We start from the raw sequence: 17362 nt of genomic DNA, 5'->3' as shown, positions 1-17362 counted from the left end.
AAATGGACAGATTAAATATGATATTAGCAGAGAGAGATGATAACGCTTATAAGAAAAGATGGTTTAAAGTGTATAAATGGTTTGAAAAAAATGTAGAATGAACACTCCGAAACTGATTTGTACAATGGGAATGTACTTGGATTTTTATTTTTTGTTTGTTTGTTTGTTGGAAAAAGTATAAATAAATTCTTTAAAAAAAAAAGAAAGAAAGTGAGCCCTTGTTGTACCATTCTATCAATTTTTGCTGTATTCTGGTGGAGGAGATACAGGTGGACTTTAGGACCCTTTTGGTGGACTAGGAGAAATTAGGAATTGCAGCTAAAAAGGTTAATTAAACTTTCCCAATGCTGGGCCTTAAGGAACACTAGAAATCCAACTAGATTGGTTTCGGAGCTGGTAAATACACCTACATAAGTTTCATAATGAAACGATAAATGTTCTAACACTTACAATTTCATTGAAACTTCAGAGCAGGTTGTTAAAGGGATGGACAATTCAGCTCCAACCTTTAAATAATGTCAGGTGCCTAAGTAAGATCGAACAAGGCCATTTTCAGAAAATTTCATTGAAACTTCAGAGCAGGTTGTTAAAGGGATGGACAATTCAGCTCCAACCTGTAAATAATGTCAGGTGCCTAAGTAAGATCGAACAAGGCCATTTTCAGAAAATTTCATTGAAACTTCAGAGTAGGTTGTTAAAGGGATGAACAATTCAGCTCCAACCTGTAAATAATGTCAGGTAATGTCAGGTAAATAAAGTCTTTCCCTTTATCTCCTGGAACAGGCTCCACTTCAGAAAAAAGAAGCCCTGTCAAAAGAGAACGATCTGGCTCTCATGATTCTGCAGCTTCATCTGTTTCTTCTAAAACATCAAGTAAGACTTTGGCATGAACCATTTTCAGTATTTATTTAGGATAAAGGATTATATTAAGGATTATAACAGTTTAGCCCATACTGGTCAGTTGGGATTTACCATAATTCATCTGAAAGAAGACTGAGAAATAAACATTTTAGCAAGACAATGTTTACATTTAAGGCATTACATACATTTTCCAGAATTAATTACGAGGCATTTGTAACAAGGGTTCTCCCTTCCCCTTCCTTCTCACTGTCTTTGCCTGAGAGGCAGAGGAGAACCTGCACCCACGAGAGGGCTTCATCTCCCCCCCCAGCCCTCCCTTCTCACTCTCCATACTTCAGTTGCCACTACTACCACCCAGCCTCTGCACTTTATTTCTCTGTCCATTGTTTGAGGTACAGATGGGGGCTACGTGCATATGTGTGTGTGTACCGCTTCACACACATCTTCCTCCCTGTAGTCCAGTCAGGTGTTTCTGGTCAGTTGCACATATGAGCAGCCCGATGCCCTGGGTGAGCTCTTTGACCACAGTCTGAGATCTTGAAAAGGAAAAAGATATTTATTTGCCAAAAGACAATCTCAATTCACTAGAGCACAAGGACACTGGAAAATTATATCAAAACGCTACAGGGTATTAAGAACTAGAAGAAAGAGAAACATGTGAGGTTAAGTTACAGACACAGCATTCTCTTTCCTGGAATGGATCCAAGCCCTTTGGAACCTTGAAAAATAGAGGCTGGTCAAAACAGACTACTCCCAGTTCTCTAGCTTGCACATTTCTGACAGGGTATCCAGACCTTTTTAACCCTTTCTATCCTAGCTGGGAGGGTTTCTCTTTGCCCTGTCATGACATTTGGAGTCTCTGCACCCTTTCTCCAGTACCATTAAGGCACATATCCCAAACCTTTATGGTCTAACTCAGGACATCCAAATAGCTATCTTGCCCTTTCCTGACAGGTTTTCTTCATACTGCCTATTTCTCTGTCCGTGCTTTGAGGTAAGGGAAACTAATTTCTTCTCAGCTGGCAATCTGAGACATTTATAGTTCAATTCTCAAAAAAGAAATGTTTTATCTGAAATCAGTCTCCCCTGAGTGTTGATTAAGGACTCCTGCACCTCTTTACCAGAACAGCATCCTTCCAAACAGCACTGGTCACAGTAGAAAATAGGACACTTCCAAAATTTGGTATGCAGTACACAGTTGCATTGAGCTCTAAGTCTGGCCATGGTGAAAAATGGCAATATAATATTGAGATAGTACTTTGGATCTGTTTAGGTAGGCCCATTGTGGGGACAGGAAAGTAAAATTGTAACAGGAGATGAAGAGAGTGCAGAATTGCTCAATTCCTACTTTTTCTCTGTCTTCTCTTGCGAGGAAACAGTGCTCAACATGGCAAAAACAGAACACATGATGAAGGAAGGGAGTTGCAGCCTAGGATCGGTGTAGGGGAGAACACAAACACGAAGTCCTTGGGGCCAGATGAACAGTACCTAAGGGTACTAAAAGAACTCACACATGTAATTTCTGAGCCTCTGAAGACTGGAGGCAGGCAAATATCCCCATCTTCAAGAAGGGGAAAAAGGAGGATCCGGGTAACTACCAACCTGTCAGCTTGACGCCTATATCTGGAAAAGTTTTAGAACAAATAAACAACAAGTCCTTGAGCACTTAGAAAGGATGGCTGTGATTACTAAGAGCCAGCATGGGTTTCTCAGGAACAAGTCATGTCAGACTAATCTTATCTCTTTTTTTGAAAAAGTTACTACCTTGCTGGATTAGGGAAATTATTTATTTATTTATTTTATTATATTATATTTATACCCCGCCCTCCCCACAAACGGGCTGTAGACATAGTTTATCTTGATTTCAGTAAGGCTTTTGATAAAGTTTCATATAATATTCTTGTTGACAAGTTGGTAAAATATGGTTTGGATCCTGTTAGGTGGATCTGTAACTAGTTGACAGATTGCACCCATAGAGTGCTTGTGAATGGCTCCTCATCCTCTTGGAGAGTAGTGACAAGTGGAGTGCCTCAAGGATCTGCCCTGGGACCTGTGTTAATTCAACATCTTTATAAATGATTTGGATGAAGGAATAGAGGAAATGCTTATTAAATTTCCAATGACATTAAATTGGGAGGGGTAGCAAATAAGGTAGAAGGCAAAGTCAGGATACAGGATGATCTTGACAGGTTGGGAAATGGCTAAAACAAACAAAATGAATTTCAATAGGAATAAATTTAAAGTTCTGCAGTTAGGTAGGGAAAATCAAATGCATAATTATAGGATGGGGGAGACTTGTCTTGGCAGTAGTATGTGCAAAAAAGATCTAGGCGTCTTCGTAGACCATACACTGAACATGAGTCAGCAGTGTGATGCAGTAGCTAAAAAGACAAATGCAATTTAGGGCTGTATCAACAGAAGTATAGTATCCAGATCACATAAAGTGATGGTATTGCTTTACTCTGCTCTGGTTAGACCTCATCTATTGTGTTCAGTTTTGGGCACCACAATTTAAGAAGGATATAGACAAGCTGGAACATGTCCATAGGAGGGCAATGAAGATGGTGAAGGGGCTGGAGACCAAGTCCTTTGAGGAAAGGTTGAAGGAGCTGGGTATGTTTAGCCTGGAGAGGAGATGACTGAGAGGTGATATGATAACCATCTTCAAGTACTTGAAGGGTTGTCATATAGAGGATAGTGCGGAGTTGTTTCCTGTTGCCCCAGAAGGTCAGACTGGGACCAAGGGGTTGAAATTAAATCAAAAGAATTTTCAGCTAAGCATTAGAAAGAACTTCCTGACAGTTAGAGCAGGAACAGGCTTCCCCGGGAGGTGGTGGGCTCTCCTTCTTTGGAGGTTTTCAAACAGAGGCTAGATGGCCATCTGACAGCAATGCTGATTCTGTGAACTTCGGCAGATCATGAGAGAGAGGGCAGGAAGGGTTGTATCAGTGCTTAGTTCTTGTGGCCCTTTCTTACACACCCAGGGAAATGCTCATCGCCACTTTGGGGTCAGGAAGCAATTTTTCTCCAGGGTAGTTTGGCCGGGTAACCTGGAGGTTTTTTGTCATCTTTTGGGCATGTTCATGACAAAAAAGATCATATTTCATACCGTATCATGCGGTTCCCCTACCCCACAACTCAAAGATTTTCATTCTACATAGAGATGACCGTTTTATGAGAAGCATCCTATGATAGGAGTGTTTGTACTTGTCCCTTCCAGGGTGTCCTGATGGGGTTCTTGTTATTTCTTTCTCTTTGATCTGCTTGCCCATGGGTTGGGGAAGATGTAGAGAATGTTGTTTGGTACCCCATACATGTTTTGTTTGCTTCAGTACTGATTCAAAGCACCATTTTAGTGTGGTGATATATCAGTTATGGAGTTAGTGGCGTACAATGAATCTCTGCTGAATCAGCTTCTTTATTATTCTACCAAAATTTATTTTATTTTTATTTATTTATATTTAAATAAATGCCTAGATTATCATTCTTCAGGCTCCTCTCAATCCATTTTTGGAATGTGTGTGATCATGTGGTAATTTGGCATCTGAGCATCTATTGAAGCAAAGAGTTACATCCAGATTTGGTATTTATATCTCACCTACTGGCATTTCACTGTATTTAAAGTGGCTGCATGAATTGTTCCTTACTTTTTGTTTGATTAAGGAAAGGCCCAGGTTTGTTGGTTTCAATAGAGTGCTTAAATAACATCTGGATTTAGTAGCTATCTGCAATAAATAAAGTAGAAATATCAATGCCAGTATCAAAAATGTGCCTACATTTCCACTGTATTGCTGATGACTAGTGAACCCAGGTGATACTGGGGAAGGGGTAATTGCAACTTGCATTAGTCACCAAAGGTTTAACTTGGCCTTTAAAAAAAGCAAAAACACCTTTATTTTGTTCATAGGCACAGCATTCTGCAGTGAAAAGTCTCCTCCATCAGTAACTGCAGGTGACACAGGAAAGTCAACCCATCAGGTATTAAGCAGCAGTACAGAAGAGAATGTGAATAACCCTGAAAAGCAAAGACCAAAAATGGACAAAGATTCAAAGTCAAATGCTAAAACTGCCCAGGCTTCCATCACTTCCTCATCAGCATCTCCTTTTTCATCTTCCTCTGCCTCATCTGCACCTACTCACAGCTCCTTTGTCCTGCAGGCCCCTCAGTGCTCCATGACAAAAGCGTCCCAACAGCCTCCTATTGTTTACCTGCCTAAACTGGTGTATGACATTGTGACCTCTGCTGACAGCACAGGACTTCCTAAATCATCATCCCTCTTACCTTACCATTCTGTGATGTGGGCAAGTTCATTTCGCCCACTCATGAGTAAGATGATGACCTGCACGGAGCAGTCTCTGTATTATCGCCAGTGGACAGTCCCCAAACCAATCCATATGGACTACAACAACAGGAACGAAGGCAGGATGGACACCTTCCATCCAAGGAGGCTGCTGCTGAGTGGGCCACCACAGGTGTGTAATAAAAGCAGGGTAATTATTCTTATTATTTTATTTTAATTAGTTGAGTCTTACTATTGCATGAGGACATAAGGATTGCCTTATTGTATTGGACCATAGGTCCTGTCTATAACAGCATTCTGTTTTCATCAGATAGGACCTAATTTCTGGGATGGGCTGATATTTGAGGATATTTGAGTGAGAAGGGCTGATATTTGAGGATCTTTCCAGCAGCCTCAGGAAAGGTGATTCCCCAGGAAAGTTGATTCCTGGGACTGTGGGACCCATGTGGTCTAATACCCATGCAGGTCAGAGCACTTCACTAAGGAAGGAGAATGAGGTAGAATCCCCTACAAGCTAGTGCTTGCAGAAGGATGAAGGGTGATTTTGCATCTTTCTCTCTCCTTAGAGAAGACTCCCCAACCTGCATGGTTATTAGTCCAGCTTTCCAAGAGTCAAAAGAGACTGTTGAGGAGAGGGAGAGAATGTAAGATTCATACACCTTGTAAGTGCAAATCACTGGATCCAACCCTCTGGATGTACATAAGCAGAGCATGACATTGATAGCTACCCTTAATTTATATTCTCAGCATCTGGTAATTAGTGACTCGTCTTTGGTCTTCTATTTTTTTTAATTTATTTATTCTTCAAATTTGTATCCTGCCCTCCCCGGAGGCTCAGGGCAGCTAACAGGGGCACAAGTGCCTAATAAAAACAATAAGAACAGTATAAAAATACAATGCAATATACAACAATACAATTAATAAAATATCGGTGCTCCACTGCTCTCTCCAAGTCCTAAAATCAAGATGGTGTTCTACAGATGTTATAATAATACAACGACCGTATGTCCCCACAACCCTATCATCTGCCAGGTGCGTCTCACCCCCCCGATAGTATCCGCATTGTGCGGTGATGGAAAAGCGTTGGTGGAATAATGGTGGCAGCGGCTCCTACTCGAAAGCCTGGCAGAAGAGCTCTGTTTTACAGGCCCTGTGGAACTGCCCAAGGTCCCGCAGGGCCCGGATCTCTTCTGGGAGCTCATTCCACCAGGTAGGAGCCACCACCGAAAATGCCCTGGCCCTGGTCACAGCGAGTTTGATGTTCCTGGGGCCTGGAATATCCAGGAGATTTTGGGTATCCCACATTGGCATTGCGCATACACAGGCCTGCCAACAGCAAGGATTTCTAGCTTCTAGAGAGATTAAGGGGTGCCCCTCCCCTCCAGCATGGCCACATCACAATTTCTGCCAAAAACAGTGTGCGCCGAAGGGGAGAGGTGCTGTCTTCCCTCATTTTCCTTTTCGTTGCCAAGCTGAGAGGATCCATCTAACTTCGCTCCTGATCTTCACTGACTTTCTTTGTCGCTCTGCACTCTGGGATTCTGAGCTCCAATATGGCTCAGAAGTTCCTGTTTAAAAAGTGCCTTCAGTGGTATATGGAAATGCCCCAAAGTGACAAGCACACAGTTTGCATAGTCTGTTTAGGTGATTCCCACAATGTTGAATTTTGCGGACATTGGCAGCAATTTACTCAGAAGGCTCAGATAAGGCTTCTAGACTAAAGGCTACCCTTTGGGAATATACCTTGTTGGGTTCCGAAAAGCCAGCAGCAAAGCCCCCTGCCTTGCATGAACCCACTCCAAGTCTGTTGTCTCCACTCGATTGGTTCCAACCCCGGATCTTCATAGGTATTAGTCCTGATCCCCAGATTCAGCCCCTTTGCACTGCAGCACTTTGGAGCATCCTCCCAAGAAAGCAAGAACAAAGTCTAAACACTCTAGGAAGGACTCAGTTCTGTCTCACTCAAAGCACAAGGAGACACTCCCATCAGATCCAGATATGGAGGAACTGATCATACTGGAGGACCTGCCATCCCTGGTTTCACCTGCGCCCTCCTCACACACCCACGAACCTGAAGACTTCAGTTCCAAAGGTGAGCTTCCCCCAGATCCACCCCATCAGGTGCCTCAGGAGAGGTCCCACACAACTCCTCCACCTATGGTTCTAGTGTAGCAGACCCAGTTCCAATGCAGCAGACCCAGCAGCCTGCTCCCTCACAAGCATTCCCAGCCTTCGTGGGTTGCTCCTTGGAATCTACCGCCCCAGCCCATTCCCTGGCCAGGTTTTTCACTTTATCCTCACCACTGGGGCAATCATTTCTCCTCAGCTCATCCAGCCTCGCACATCCCTCCACCACCTCCATTTCAACATTCAGCTCCATGCTACCACCCAGGAGTTCCTCCAATGACACAGGAGCATTTCTCAGATGCAGAAAGTGAGGAGGGCTCCCGTTCTGACCAGGTCTCTGAACTTCCCTCAGACTCATCACCAGATTCAGTTGGGGATATTGCGGCTGTCTCCCCCAATGAAGATTTGTACCTTTTCTCAGAGCAAATGCGCCAGATGGTGAAATCCTTGGAGAGTGACCCTCTTGCCTCTAAACCCAAATTAAAAATAAGATTCTCTCTGCATTGTATTCTGATGCACCTGCTACTATGGCCTTCCCTATCCTAGAAGATTTCCTTAACATTGCCTTAACCCTCCACCATCTCTGCCACTGCAAGGAAGATGGAGAATCTCTATAGGGTTCGCCAGATGGATAGTGTTTTTCTCTTCAATCATCCACCTCCATCTTTACTTGTCACAGAGGAGGCCCAGGCAAAACACCGCCATGGCTCTCATTCCGCTCCGGTAGAAAAGAAGGGCTGGAAGATTGATACCTTTGGGTGTAAGGTTTATTCTGCTGGTGCCCTTAATTTTAAGATTGCCAACTATCGGGCCATAATGTCCGCATCAGCTCTTTTGATTAGAATGCACATCTGTGTTACTTCTGGATGAAAGATGCACAACTGCTAGAGTTCTGCAGACTGAAGCTACATGGCTCTCAAAGCAACAGATGAATACAGGAAGGCACATTCAGTATGTTCCATGGCCTCCACCATCACTCTAAGACATTTTGCTTGGATCCATGCTTGGTCCTTACCTTCTGAGACTTGTGCCAAGATAGAGGACCTACCTTTCAAAGGCAATCTTCTCTTATCCTCCAAAACAGATGAGACTTTAGAACAAATCAAGAGGAACAAACAAACTGCTTGGTCATTGGGTGTAATATGAGCCCCTTCTCAGCCCTTCAGGCAGAGGCCCCAGTCTAGAGAGTGCTTCCATCATGTTACTGACAATGGCCTGCCTCTATGTTGGGGAAAATTAGCTATGAAGCAGACGAGGCCAAAGGGGTGCCAGGGATCGCACACCTGTTTATACCAAGGTCCAGTACAATAGGAAGACTCCAGATTTGAAGAGTAAATTAAATAGTTTTTATTGAAGAATTTCCCTAATTACACGGACACTAAGCATTCAAGAAAGAGCACACAATTCAGATCTAAGAAAACAGGTGATAATAGCAAATAGAAGGGTCAGTTACCACCTGTCCTAGAGTCTCACCACCTCCCCCATCTCAGAAGGATGATTCGGCCAAATCAGCAGTTTCCTCAGCCCCGATGGCAAAAAAAAGCATAAGACCGAAAAACAGACCAAGCAGCTCTCAGTTCTGTCTCCCAACATGTTGAAACTGAAGAAATCCCAGAAGCCAAAGGACCAATTGGCCTTGACACCTACCACTGTCCCAGCCGCTCCTGCTGCCCCTGTGTCAACCACAGAGGTTATGACTCTCAACCCTCCGGTCACCACTCCTGCTCCAGCACTGGCCTCAGCTCCAATGACCATGGCTACTCTCTTGACTCAAGTGCCCCCTGCACAGGTTGTGCACATTCCATCTTGTTAACCCTCCTTGTACAGCTGTTTACCATCAGACTTCTTTGAATCAGATCCTGCACCCTGGGATAGACCTTCATCACGGGACCATGAACCACCTCATCTGTCGCCTTGGTCCTGACCATCCCGTAGCTGCAAGGTTCTCAATCCCGTAGCTGGCATTGCCCCCAATATGCCCCGTCTTCCGACACGGTGCACTATAGAGAGCATCTGAGATACTTGTCGGATTCAAGTTCACCCTCTCCACGTGGTATTCCCATAGCTGTGATGCTATCGGTCCCAGTCTCCATCCCAGTCTTCTTCTAAGAAGTCGACACCTCAATCCAAACAGTCTCTTTGACTCTCCTCTATCTCATGATTCCCCCTGCTCCAACCATAACCCCACCTCTGGCCTAAAAATCTATCACAATGAATGCCTGGGTCCTCACCATCATTTGGGTAGGGTACACCATCGAGTTTCTTTCAACCCCATGGGCCCCTCATTTTGTGGCGATAACCCCATCCCGCTTTCTGCACAATGAGGTCCAAGCCCTCTTTGCCAAGGGAGCCATAGAACTTGTCCCCACATCTCAACATCACCAGGGATTCTACTCCTGCTTCTTCATAGTACCAAAGTGAGATGGAGGACTATAATGGACCTGTGACAACTCAGCCGTTACATTCCTTGCAAGAAATTTCAGATGATCACCCTGTAAACCATTCTTCCACTGATCACCAAGAATGCTTGGCTAGCACCTCTAGAACTCCAGGATGATTACTTCCACATCACTATTCAACCACAACATCATCTCTTACTGAGGTTCACGGTGGGGTCCGACCACAACCATTATTAGGTACTCCCCTTCGATCTTTCCAGGGCACCAAGCGTATTCATGAAGTGTATGGCAGTGGTTGCTGTGGCCCTCAGACAACAGGGAATCACTGTTTTCCCCTACATTGACAAATGGCCGATCGTCTCCCAATCCCCAAACAACTTCACCAGGACATTTCCACCACTCTCCGACTCTTGGCCTCTCTAGGCCTCTACATGAACTTCACAAAATCCCACCTGCTCCCTGTTTAGGACCTACAATTCATAAGGGTCAGGATTTGCACCACCCAACGTTGTGCTTTTCTTCCGGTGGACAGAGCCTTATATCTCCGCTCCTTGGCACTGACATCTTGTCACCCATGTGACCTGCCCTGATACTGCAGCATCTCCTGGGGCTGATAGCTGCTACCATCTTTGTGGTACCCTTTGCCAAACTACACATGTGGCCTCTTCAACTTTGTTTCAAGCCCCTACAAGCCCCTTTGCCACCACCAAATGGCCTTCATCCTGACTATCCAGTGGTGGACCCTAGAGGACAAGCTGCTCTACAGGATGCCATTCCAGTTGTCACCTCTGGACGTTGTCCTTACCACTGACACCTCTCTATGGGGCTGGGGAGTCCACTGCTGAGCACTTATGGCTCAGGGCCAGTGGTTGATGTCAGAACAGACTCTGCACATCAATTGCCTGGAACGTATGATGCTTCATCATGCCCTCTGCTTCTTCCTCTCATCTCTGCAAGGTCTGCATTTCCAGGTCACCACGAACAATGTTGCAACCATTTATTATGTCAACAAGCAGGGCAGAACCTTTGCAGGAGAGTGCTGACCCTTTGGCACTAGTACAGGGCTCAGAACATCCACCTCATGGCTGTTCATCTGCCAGGTGTCCAGAAAAGCACACACCCTAAGTCAGACACAATCAAACAAGCACAAGCGGTCATTGAATCCCAAATACCTGTAGCCCATCTTCTGCACCTTTGGGTGTCCCTGGATAGATGTTTTTGCTACCGAGGACAACGCAAAGTACCCAACGTTCTACAGCAGGGGTCCCTCGATCAGACTTTCACAGGGAGAAGCCTTTCTGCACCGATGGACGGGAGTGTATCTATTACCTGTTTCCCCCCTTTCCACTTTTCACCAGAATGGTTTAGAAACTTGTTCATGATGGCTTGAAGTGCATTCTGGTGATGCCCTGGTGGCCAGTCTACTACGGCTTTCTCGAGCTACTTACTTGCATTTCCCCCTGGTGCCAGACCTCCTCTCACAACACCATGGTTCTGCACCACAATCCAGACCTTTTCAGACTGACTGCATGGTGAGTCATGCCCTGAACCTCCTGCCTGACATCTAACACATTCTGCTGAATGCTCGGAAGCCGACTACTCACCATTCTGCTTTGCAGGGAAGGTGGGGTATAAATTTGATAGTAAATAAATAACCATTCTTACCTGGCAAAGTGGTGACGTTTCATGGCCTATGCTACTAGCCACCAGTTAGACCCACAGACTGCTCCTCTCCTGGACATCCTGTCCTACTTGCTCTCTATTCCTCACTAAAGGTGCATCTTTCTGCAATTTCTGCTTTTCATCAGTTTGTAGATGGGAGAACTTTTTTCTCCCACCATGTTTCCAAATCGTTTTTAAATGGTATGGTTCAGTTGCACCTTCCGGTTAAACTCTTAGTTCCAGCATGGAACTTATCACTTGTCCTCTCGAAGCTCATGGGCAAGCCATTTGAGCCCCTTGTGACCATGTCTTTGCATCTTCTCTCATGGAAAACTGGATTTTTGGTGGTTATCACATTGGCGAAGAGAGCAACTGTGCTCTGTGCTACGATCCACCATACACCATTTTTCACAGGGGCAAAGTAGTCCTTTGCTCTGACCCTGCATTTCTTCCAAAGCTTCTCTCCCCTGTCCATCTTTCTCGGTCCACAGCTCTGCCCACATTCTTTCCAAATCCTGCTGACAATGGTCAGAGGGTGATTCACACCTTGGATGTCCGCAGGGCACTGTACTTCTACCTCTCCAGGACTGGCTCATTTCAGAAAGATCCATAATTGTTCATGACCTATGGGAAGCCTCGCCAGGGACACAAGCTTTCCCCGCAATGGCTTGCTAAGTGGATAACTGCAGTGATTGCACTTCGTTATGAACTCACGAAGCAGCCTTTACCTGTTTCATTGAAGGCCCACTCCACGAGGGCTGTGTCTACGTTGTCAGACTTCCTTGAGGGTATTCCCTTGAAAGACATCTTTGCTGCTGCCACCTGGTCCTCCCAGTCCACTTTCGGAATCGTGACGCATCAGAGCTAGATGAGATGTGTCCTTCGGGCAGTCAGGGCTACGACCCATCTTCCATTGATGCCTGCATTCTTTCGACTTCCCAGGTAGGCTCCTGCAGGTAATCTCTTGTAAGTGTTCACTGCCTTTTCTATTACACTATTGAACTGCCAGCACCCTCCATCCATGTGTTGGCTCTCTCTAATCACCCAACTGTGGGACTGCACAGAGACCATGAAGAGGATAAACAGGTTGCTTACCTGTAAGTGATCATCTTCGAGTGGTCATCTGTGCAGTCATATACGCCTGCCCAGTCTTCCCCACTTCTAGCATCTCTCTTTACTTGGTGGGACTTGTCAGCAGTGGCTGGAAGAAACTGAGTGGGAGGGTGCTCCTTCCCTGGCCCAGGCATGCGCAGTCAATGCCTGCTCCCCAGACTGCGGGAAAAGAGCACGCCAAACACCAGAGGCTAGCTCTTTTAGTTCTCCAAGGTTGGGTTTCCCCGCCATCAAGTTTTGTGGCATAGTTTATTTTAATTTAATTTTTTTTTAAGTTTAAAAATTAATAATTGTGACATAGTTTTGAGTTCCTCCCTAAGGACATCTCCAGGTTCCATTTGTCACAACCTGTTTCGCTACCCGTATTTCCCCCCAACTCTTAATCCCAAGCAGAAGACGCCCTGCTTGCTTTGGATGTGAAAACAGCTTTATTGTTTTACTTACACCATACCCATGTGTTCTGGAAATCACACTTGCTTCTCGTCTGTTGTGCTGTCCTGCATATGGGCCACGTGGCGTCATCTCAGACGTTATCCCACTGGGTTTTTTGAGCCATTAGGATCTTTTACAAAACATGCCGGCACTCCTTGCCCTGTGTCTCTTCAAGCCCACTCTACCATGTCTCAAGCGTCATCTGCTGCCTTCCATGGTGGAGTCCCTCTGCAAGACATTTGCAAGGCTGCGATATGGTCCTCTGCGGACACATTTATCCAGGGCTCTAGTCGGGGGGGAGCTCTCAGGTACGGAGCTCCGGAAGAGAACCTCTAGGGGGCGGGGCGGTCACGTGGTGAAGCCCCGCCCCCTTCTTTACCCCGCCCTCTGCTTCGATCCTCATTCCGTTTGGGAATGAGGATGAAGCAGGAGGGTAAGTAGCCGGGCCTTCTGACACACTTCCGGTGATGTCAGGGGGTGTGGCCTTCTGTCACTTCCGGTGATGTCAGGGGGCGTGGCATATGCAAATAAGTTATGCTAATGAGTTATGCTAATGAGCTCCGGCAGCTCTTTTTCTACAACAAGACCCCTGCATTTATCTACCATCATGCTGGGGATACAGACACCAGACATGATGTTGCAATGGGAAAGGCGGTTCTCCATGTGCTTTTCAAGTGAGAGCTCTACACCTGCCACCTGGTGAGTAGCTTGGTATTCTCCCAATGTGGGACTGCACAGAAGACTGAAGACGAAAACAGTGTTAAACTGTAACTGTTGTTCGTCAAATTGTCTTCTGTGCAGGCACACATTCCCTCCCACCTGCCTCACTGTTGAACTCTCTGGAGTATACTTGCTTTTTCTGTACTTCAGAGTGGCTCAGGTGGCCCAGGAGAACTGAGGGAAGATGGGGCCTCTTCCCTTTGATGCGCACCATTTTCAGCGGGAAAACATGACATGGCTACTTCAAAGGGGAGGGGTGCCCCTTTGTCTCTCTAGAAGCTAGAAATCCTCACCATCGGCAGGCCTGTGCATTCACAGTCCCACTGTGTGCCTGCACAGAAGACAACTCAATGAACAACAGTTACAAGTAAGGGCATTACTGTTTTCCTCTGCGTAAGAGGTTCCATTTTGTCTATTGTGAATTCTTGCCTCCTGCCATTAGAATATCTTGATGGAGGTCCATACGTGTTCCATAATTTTGTGAAAACTACTTTCTTTTGTTTGCTGTTCCAATGAAATTTCACTAGCAGTGTCATCCCTAAACAGAGTTACACTTTTCTAAGTCCATTGAAGTCAATGGACTTAGAAGGGTATAACTCTGCTTAGGATGGTACTGCGACTCTCAATTTGTCACTGATGGTTCTCCTCACCTGATTTTCATTACCATATGTTCCCTAGTCAGGTGATTTCTTTTCTGCTCGTACTGATAAACTCAACCAAGAACAATTTAACTGTAATGTATAATTATTCAATGGTATCACACCATAAACCATGTAATGAGCACACTTTTAGAATAATGTTTCAAGTGGAATTTCAGAGGTATCATTCCATTGAAAGTGTCATCTGTTTCTAACTCTTGCTGGCCAGATGCATTTATATGCTTACCAGCATGTTGGAACTGCACATATCTGGTATTTGCCTTCTTTAGGAATCCCAGAACCTTACATAATGGGAATGGATAGGAGAGAATTTATTAGTAGTATCTTTTTGCTATTAAAATCTTATACAAGCATCTAGATCTGTACCCTGCCTCAGAGAGGACAGTTGGAAGGCTGAACCATAGGTTTACACTCAATATGTCTTTACGTATATCCCCATCCCTCTTGTCACAACAACATAATGTATAACTAGTAAATGTGTTTTAGTATATTATAGTGTGTGTTTTTCTTTTTCCCTAAGGCATTGGACTTGTTTTGCATACATTCTATATTGCTTTAAAATGCTGCTGTTTTACTGCTTTAAGGAGTTGCTGTCTTTTGGTTCTGCAATGCTACTTGTTTTACTTTTTTCTTAAGGAGCTGGTTTCCATCTGCTTTTTAAATTTTAACTGCTCTGTTGCTCTCTGGGCTTTAAAAGCTTGTTTTAAACGTCTTTAGACAAGTCGTCATTTTTGTTTGCTGTTTTAAATTCCTCCCAATCTTCAATGTTTTACTGTTTCATTGTGTTTTTAAATTGTGTGTAAGAATTTTATTAACTGTAAGGTGCCTGAAGAATCAGCCTTGATTGAGAGAGTGCAGACTGTATACAATAAACAAAACATGCATTAGCTTTGTATGTGTGATGTGGATCCAACATTTTGCAGCATTTCTGATCAAACGCGTAGCCCCTTGATATGTTCTTGTGCATGTGCAGACATCTAGCAGGTGGGCTGGCCGATATGATTGCACTCCCCTGTATACTTATAGAGTAATTCATGAGTTTGAACAACTGAAGAGGGAATAACAAGAGTGGCATCCAGAGAGAATGTCATAAGTGGGCTTTGAATTAGACTGTGTTGGTCATTCAGATGTCAGGTACCCCCCCCCCCCCATATGATGCTGATGGCAAATAGTTGTATAGTTTCTGATGTGTATATTTACAGATAGGAAAGACAGGGGCCTATCTGCAGTTCCTCAGTATCTTGTCTAGAATGCTGATTCGATTGACTGAAGTGGATGTTTATGATGAAGAGGAGATCAATATTGGTAAGTTTTCCACATAGAAATCTTTCCTCTGGGAAACATCTTCCAATTGTCTTTAATTATCAGTGAGACTGTTTTATTGTTCTGTTCAAAATTTGCAATCCCTTATGCTAATTTATTTCCATTAATTGAACCCCTTAACCAAATCTCATGTAATTAATCGAACCCTCTATAAAAATCATTTTTAAAAAATCCTTATTTCATAATGTAGTATTTTTCTTTTTATTTACTCCACTGACCACTTATATGCATGTTTTCAGTCACACAATAACGTGCATCTGTTTTTTTCTTGCCGGAAGGCTAGCTTCATCACTTACAATCTATCTGTCTCTAAAAGACAACATTTTGAAGCACTTGAAAATTTTAAGATATATTTTATATGATTGGAAAGTTCAGAGTACTTAGATATGCTAGAAAACATGTCCAATACAATTGTAAAATGGACAGCAGGTGTGCAAACTTCACAACTGTGCCTCTCCTGAATCATAACAAGTTCTTTAGTAAACCAATGTGACTTTAGGGGGAGCACAACTATCCTGAACAGGCAATTTCTGTATATCCTCTGTTTTAGACTGTAAACCTTGTCTACCCTGAGCAATTCCATCTTGATTTTCAGCTTGTTGAACTGGCTTGTTACTGCCCTCTGGCAGTCTTACAAGGACTTCCTTCCACCCTCATTGAATAATGAATTACACGTTCATTTATGCGGAAGATGATGTGATAGTGTGCATAGCAAGAGGTTGTTTTCCTGTTCACTGCCCAGGTATCCAACCAACTGCAGCATCTACTTGTGTGAAATGTTTTACTTAATTATTGCATATTTCTTAAACTTCCCTTTTGTTCCTGATGTGGCAGATCTCAAAGAAGAGTCAGGTCAATATTACCACCAACCAGGGGATGCATGGCCTGATCTAGAAACAATGAAAAAAATGTCCTTTGACTATACTATCCATGATCCAAAATATGAAGATGCAAGTTTCATTTGTTCAAGGATACTTATGAAGAATGAAGGTCAGGATTCTTGTTTGATTAGGGTTTTTTAAAAACAAAACAGGAGGACGTACTTGTTTTGATACAATAAAGAAATACAGTTTGAATGTTCCATGGAATAATAACAATGGTGCATTAGCAACTAAAATGCAATTGAGTCTGCATAATGGCTTGGATCCAAAGGCATATTTCCATGGATGGAAGATTTTGTCACTTCCCCTCCTTGTGCAGCAGCACAAAATGCTCTCTGAAATTATTCTTCAAGGGACCTCCCAAGAACAGCAGCAGGAGAGTGGGGACCAGGGCTGTCTCACCCACTAGGCGAACTAGGCATTCGCCTAGAGTGCCGGACCCTGATTGGGCAGCGGGCCCTGGATGGGGGCGCCAAACTGTCCCCCCCCCCAAGCCCACATGCGCCCATTGCGGCACACATTGAGGAACTCCTCTTGCAGGAGGGCGGCCTCTGCCTCGCCGCCATGCTGTTGCCCCACCAAGGCCAGGGACTCCTGGGACTGTCCCAGTTTGGGGTCAAATTTCCTTTCCCCCCTGCCTTCCCAAAGCTGGAGCTGGGCTGCACTCTCTCGCGGGCGGCTGCCCCCCCAAGCTCCCGGCTTATGTAAGCACCTGCAGGCAGGCAGTGAGCGCCCAGTGCCGAGAAAGGCGGCTCTCGCACATGGCTCAGCCGGGCGGCTGGCTCATGAGGGGTGGCCATGAGCCGGCACGCTGCTTCCCTTGGCTCGCCTGGGGGCGGCCGGTCCGCCCCCGAGGGGGAAAGCAGAAATGGGGCTGCGGGGGC

The 17362-nt window shown here is 44.8% G+C and overlaps 1 protein-coding gene across 1 annotated transcript in view; it reads left to right on the top strand.

Moving 5' to 3' along the window:
• Positions 1-17362, top strand: part of GREB1 (growth regulation by estrogen in breast cancer 1) — a gene marked incomplete at its 3' end in the record, with an annotated part of 118709 nt that overhangs the window by 99897 nt on the left and 1450 nt on the right. Inside the window, exons 20-23 of the mRNA XM_015416407.1 lie at positions 784-873; positions 4769-5334; positions 15477-15579; positions 16432-16587. Of these exons, the coding sequence (XP_015271893.1) occupies positions 784-873; positions 4769-5334; positions 15477-15579; positions 16432-16587 (915 nt within the window). The remainder of the gene's footprint in view (positions 1-783; positions 874-4768; positions 5335-15476; positions 15580-16431; positions 16588-17362) is intronic.

This window comes from Gekko japonicus, unplaced genomic scaffold (assembly GCF_001447785.1).
Source record: "Gekko japonicus isolate JY-2015 unplaced genomic scaffold, Gekko_japonicus_V1.1 scaffold1597, whole genome shotgun sequence".
Taxonomy (NCBI): domain Eukaryota; kingdom Metazoa; phylum Chordata; class Lepidosauria; order Squamata; family Gekkonidae; genus Gekko; species Gekko japonicus.
The sequence above is the reverse complement of the archived record's forward strand: the minus strand, read 5'-3'. Positions and strand labels throughout refer to the sequence as shown.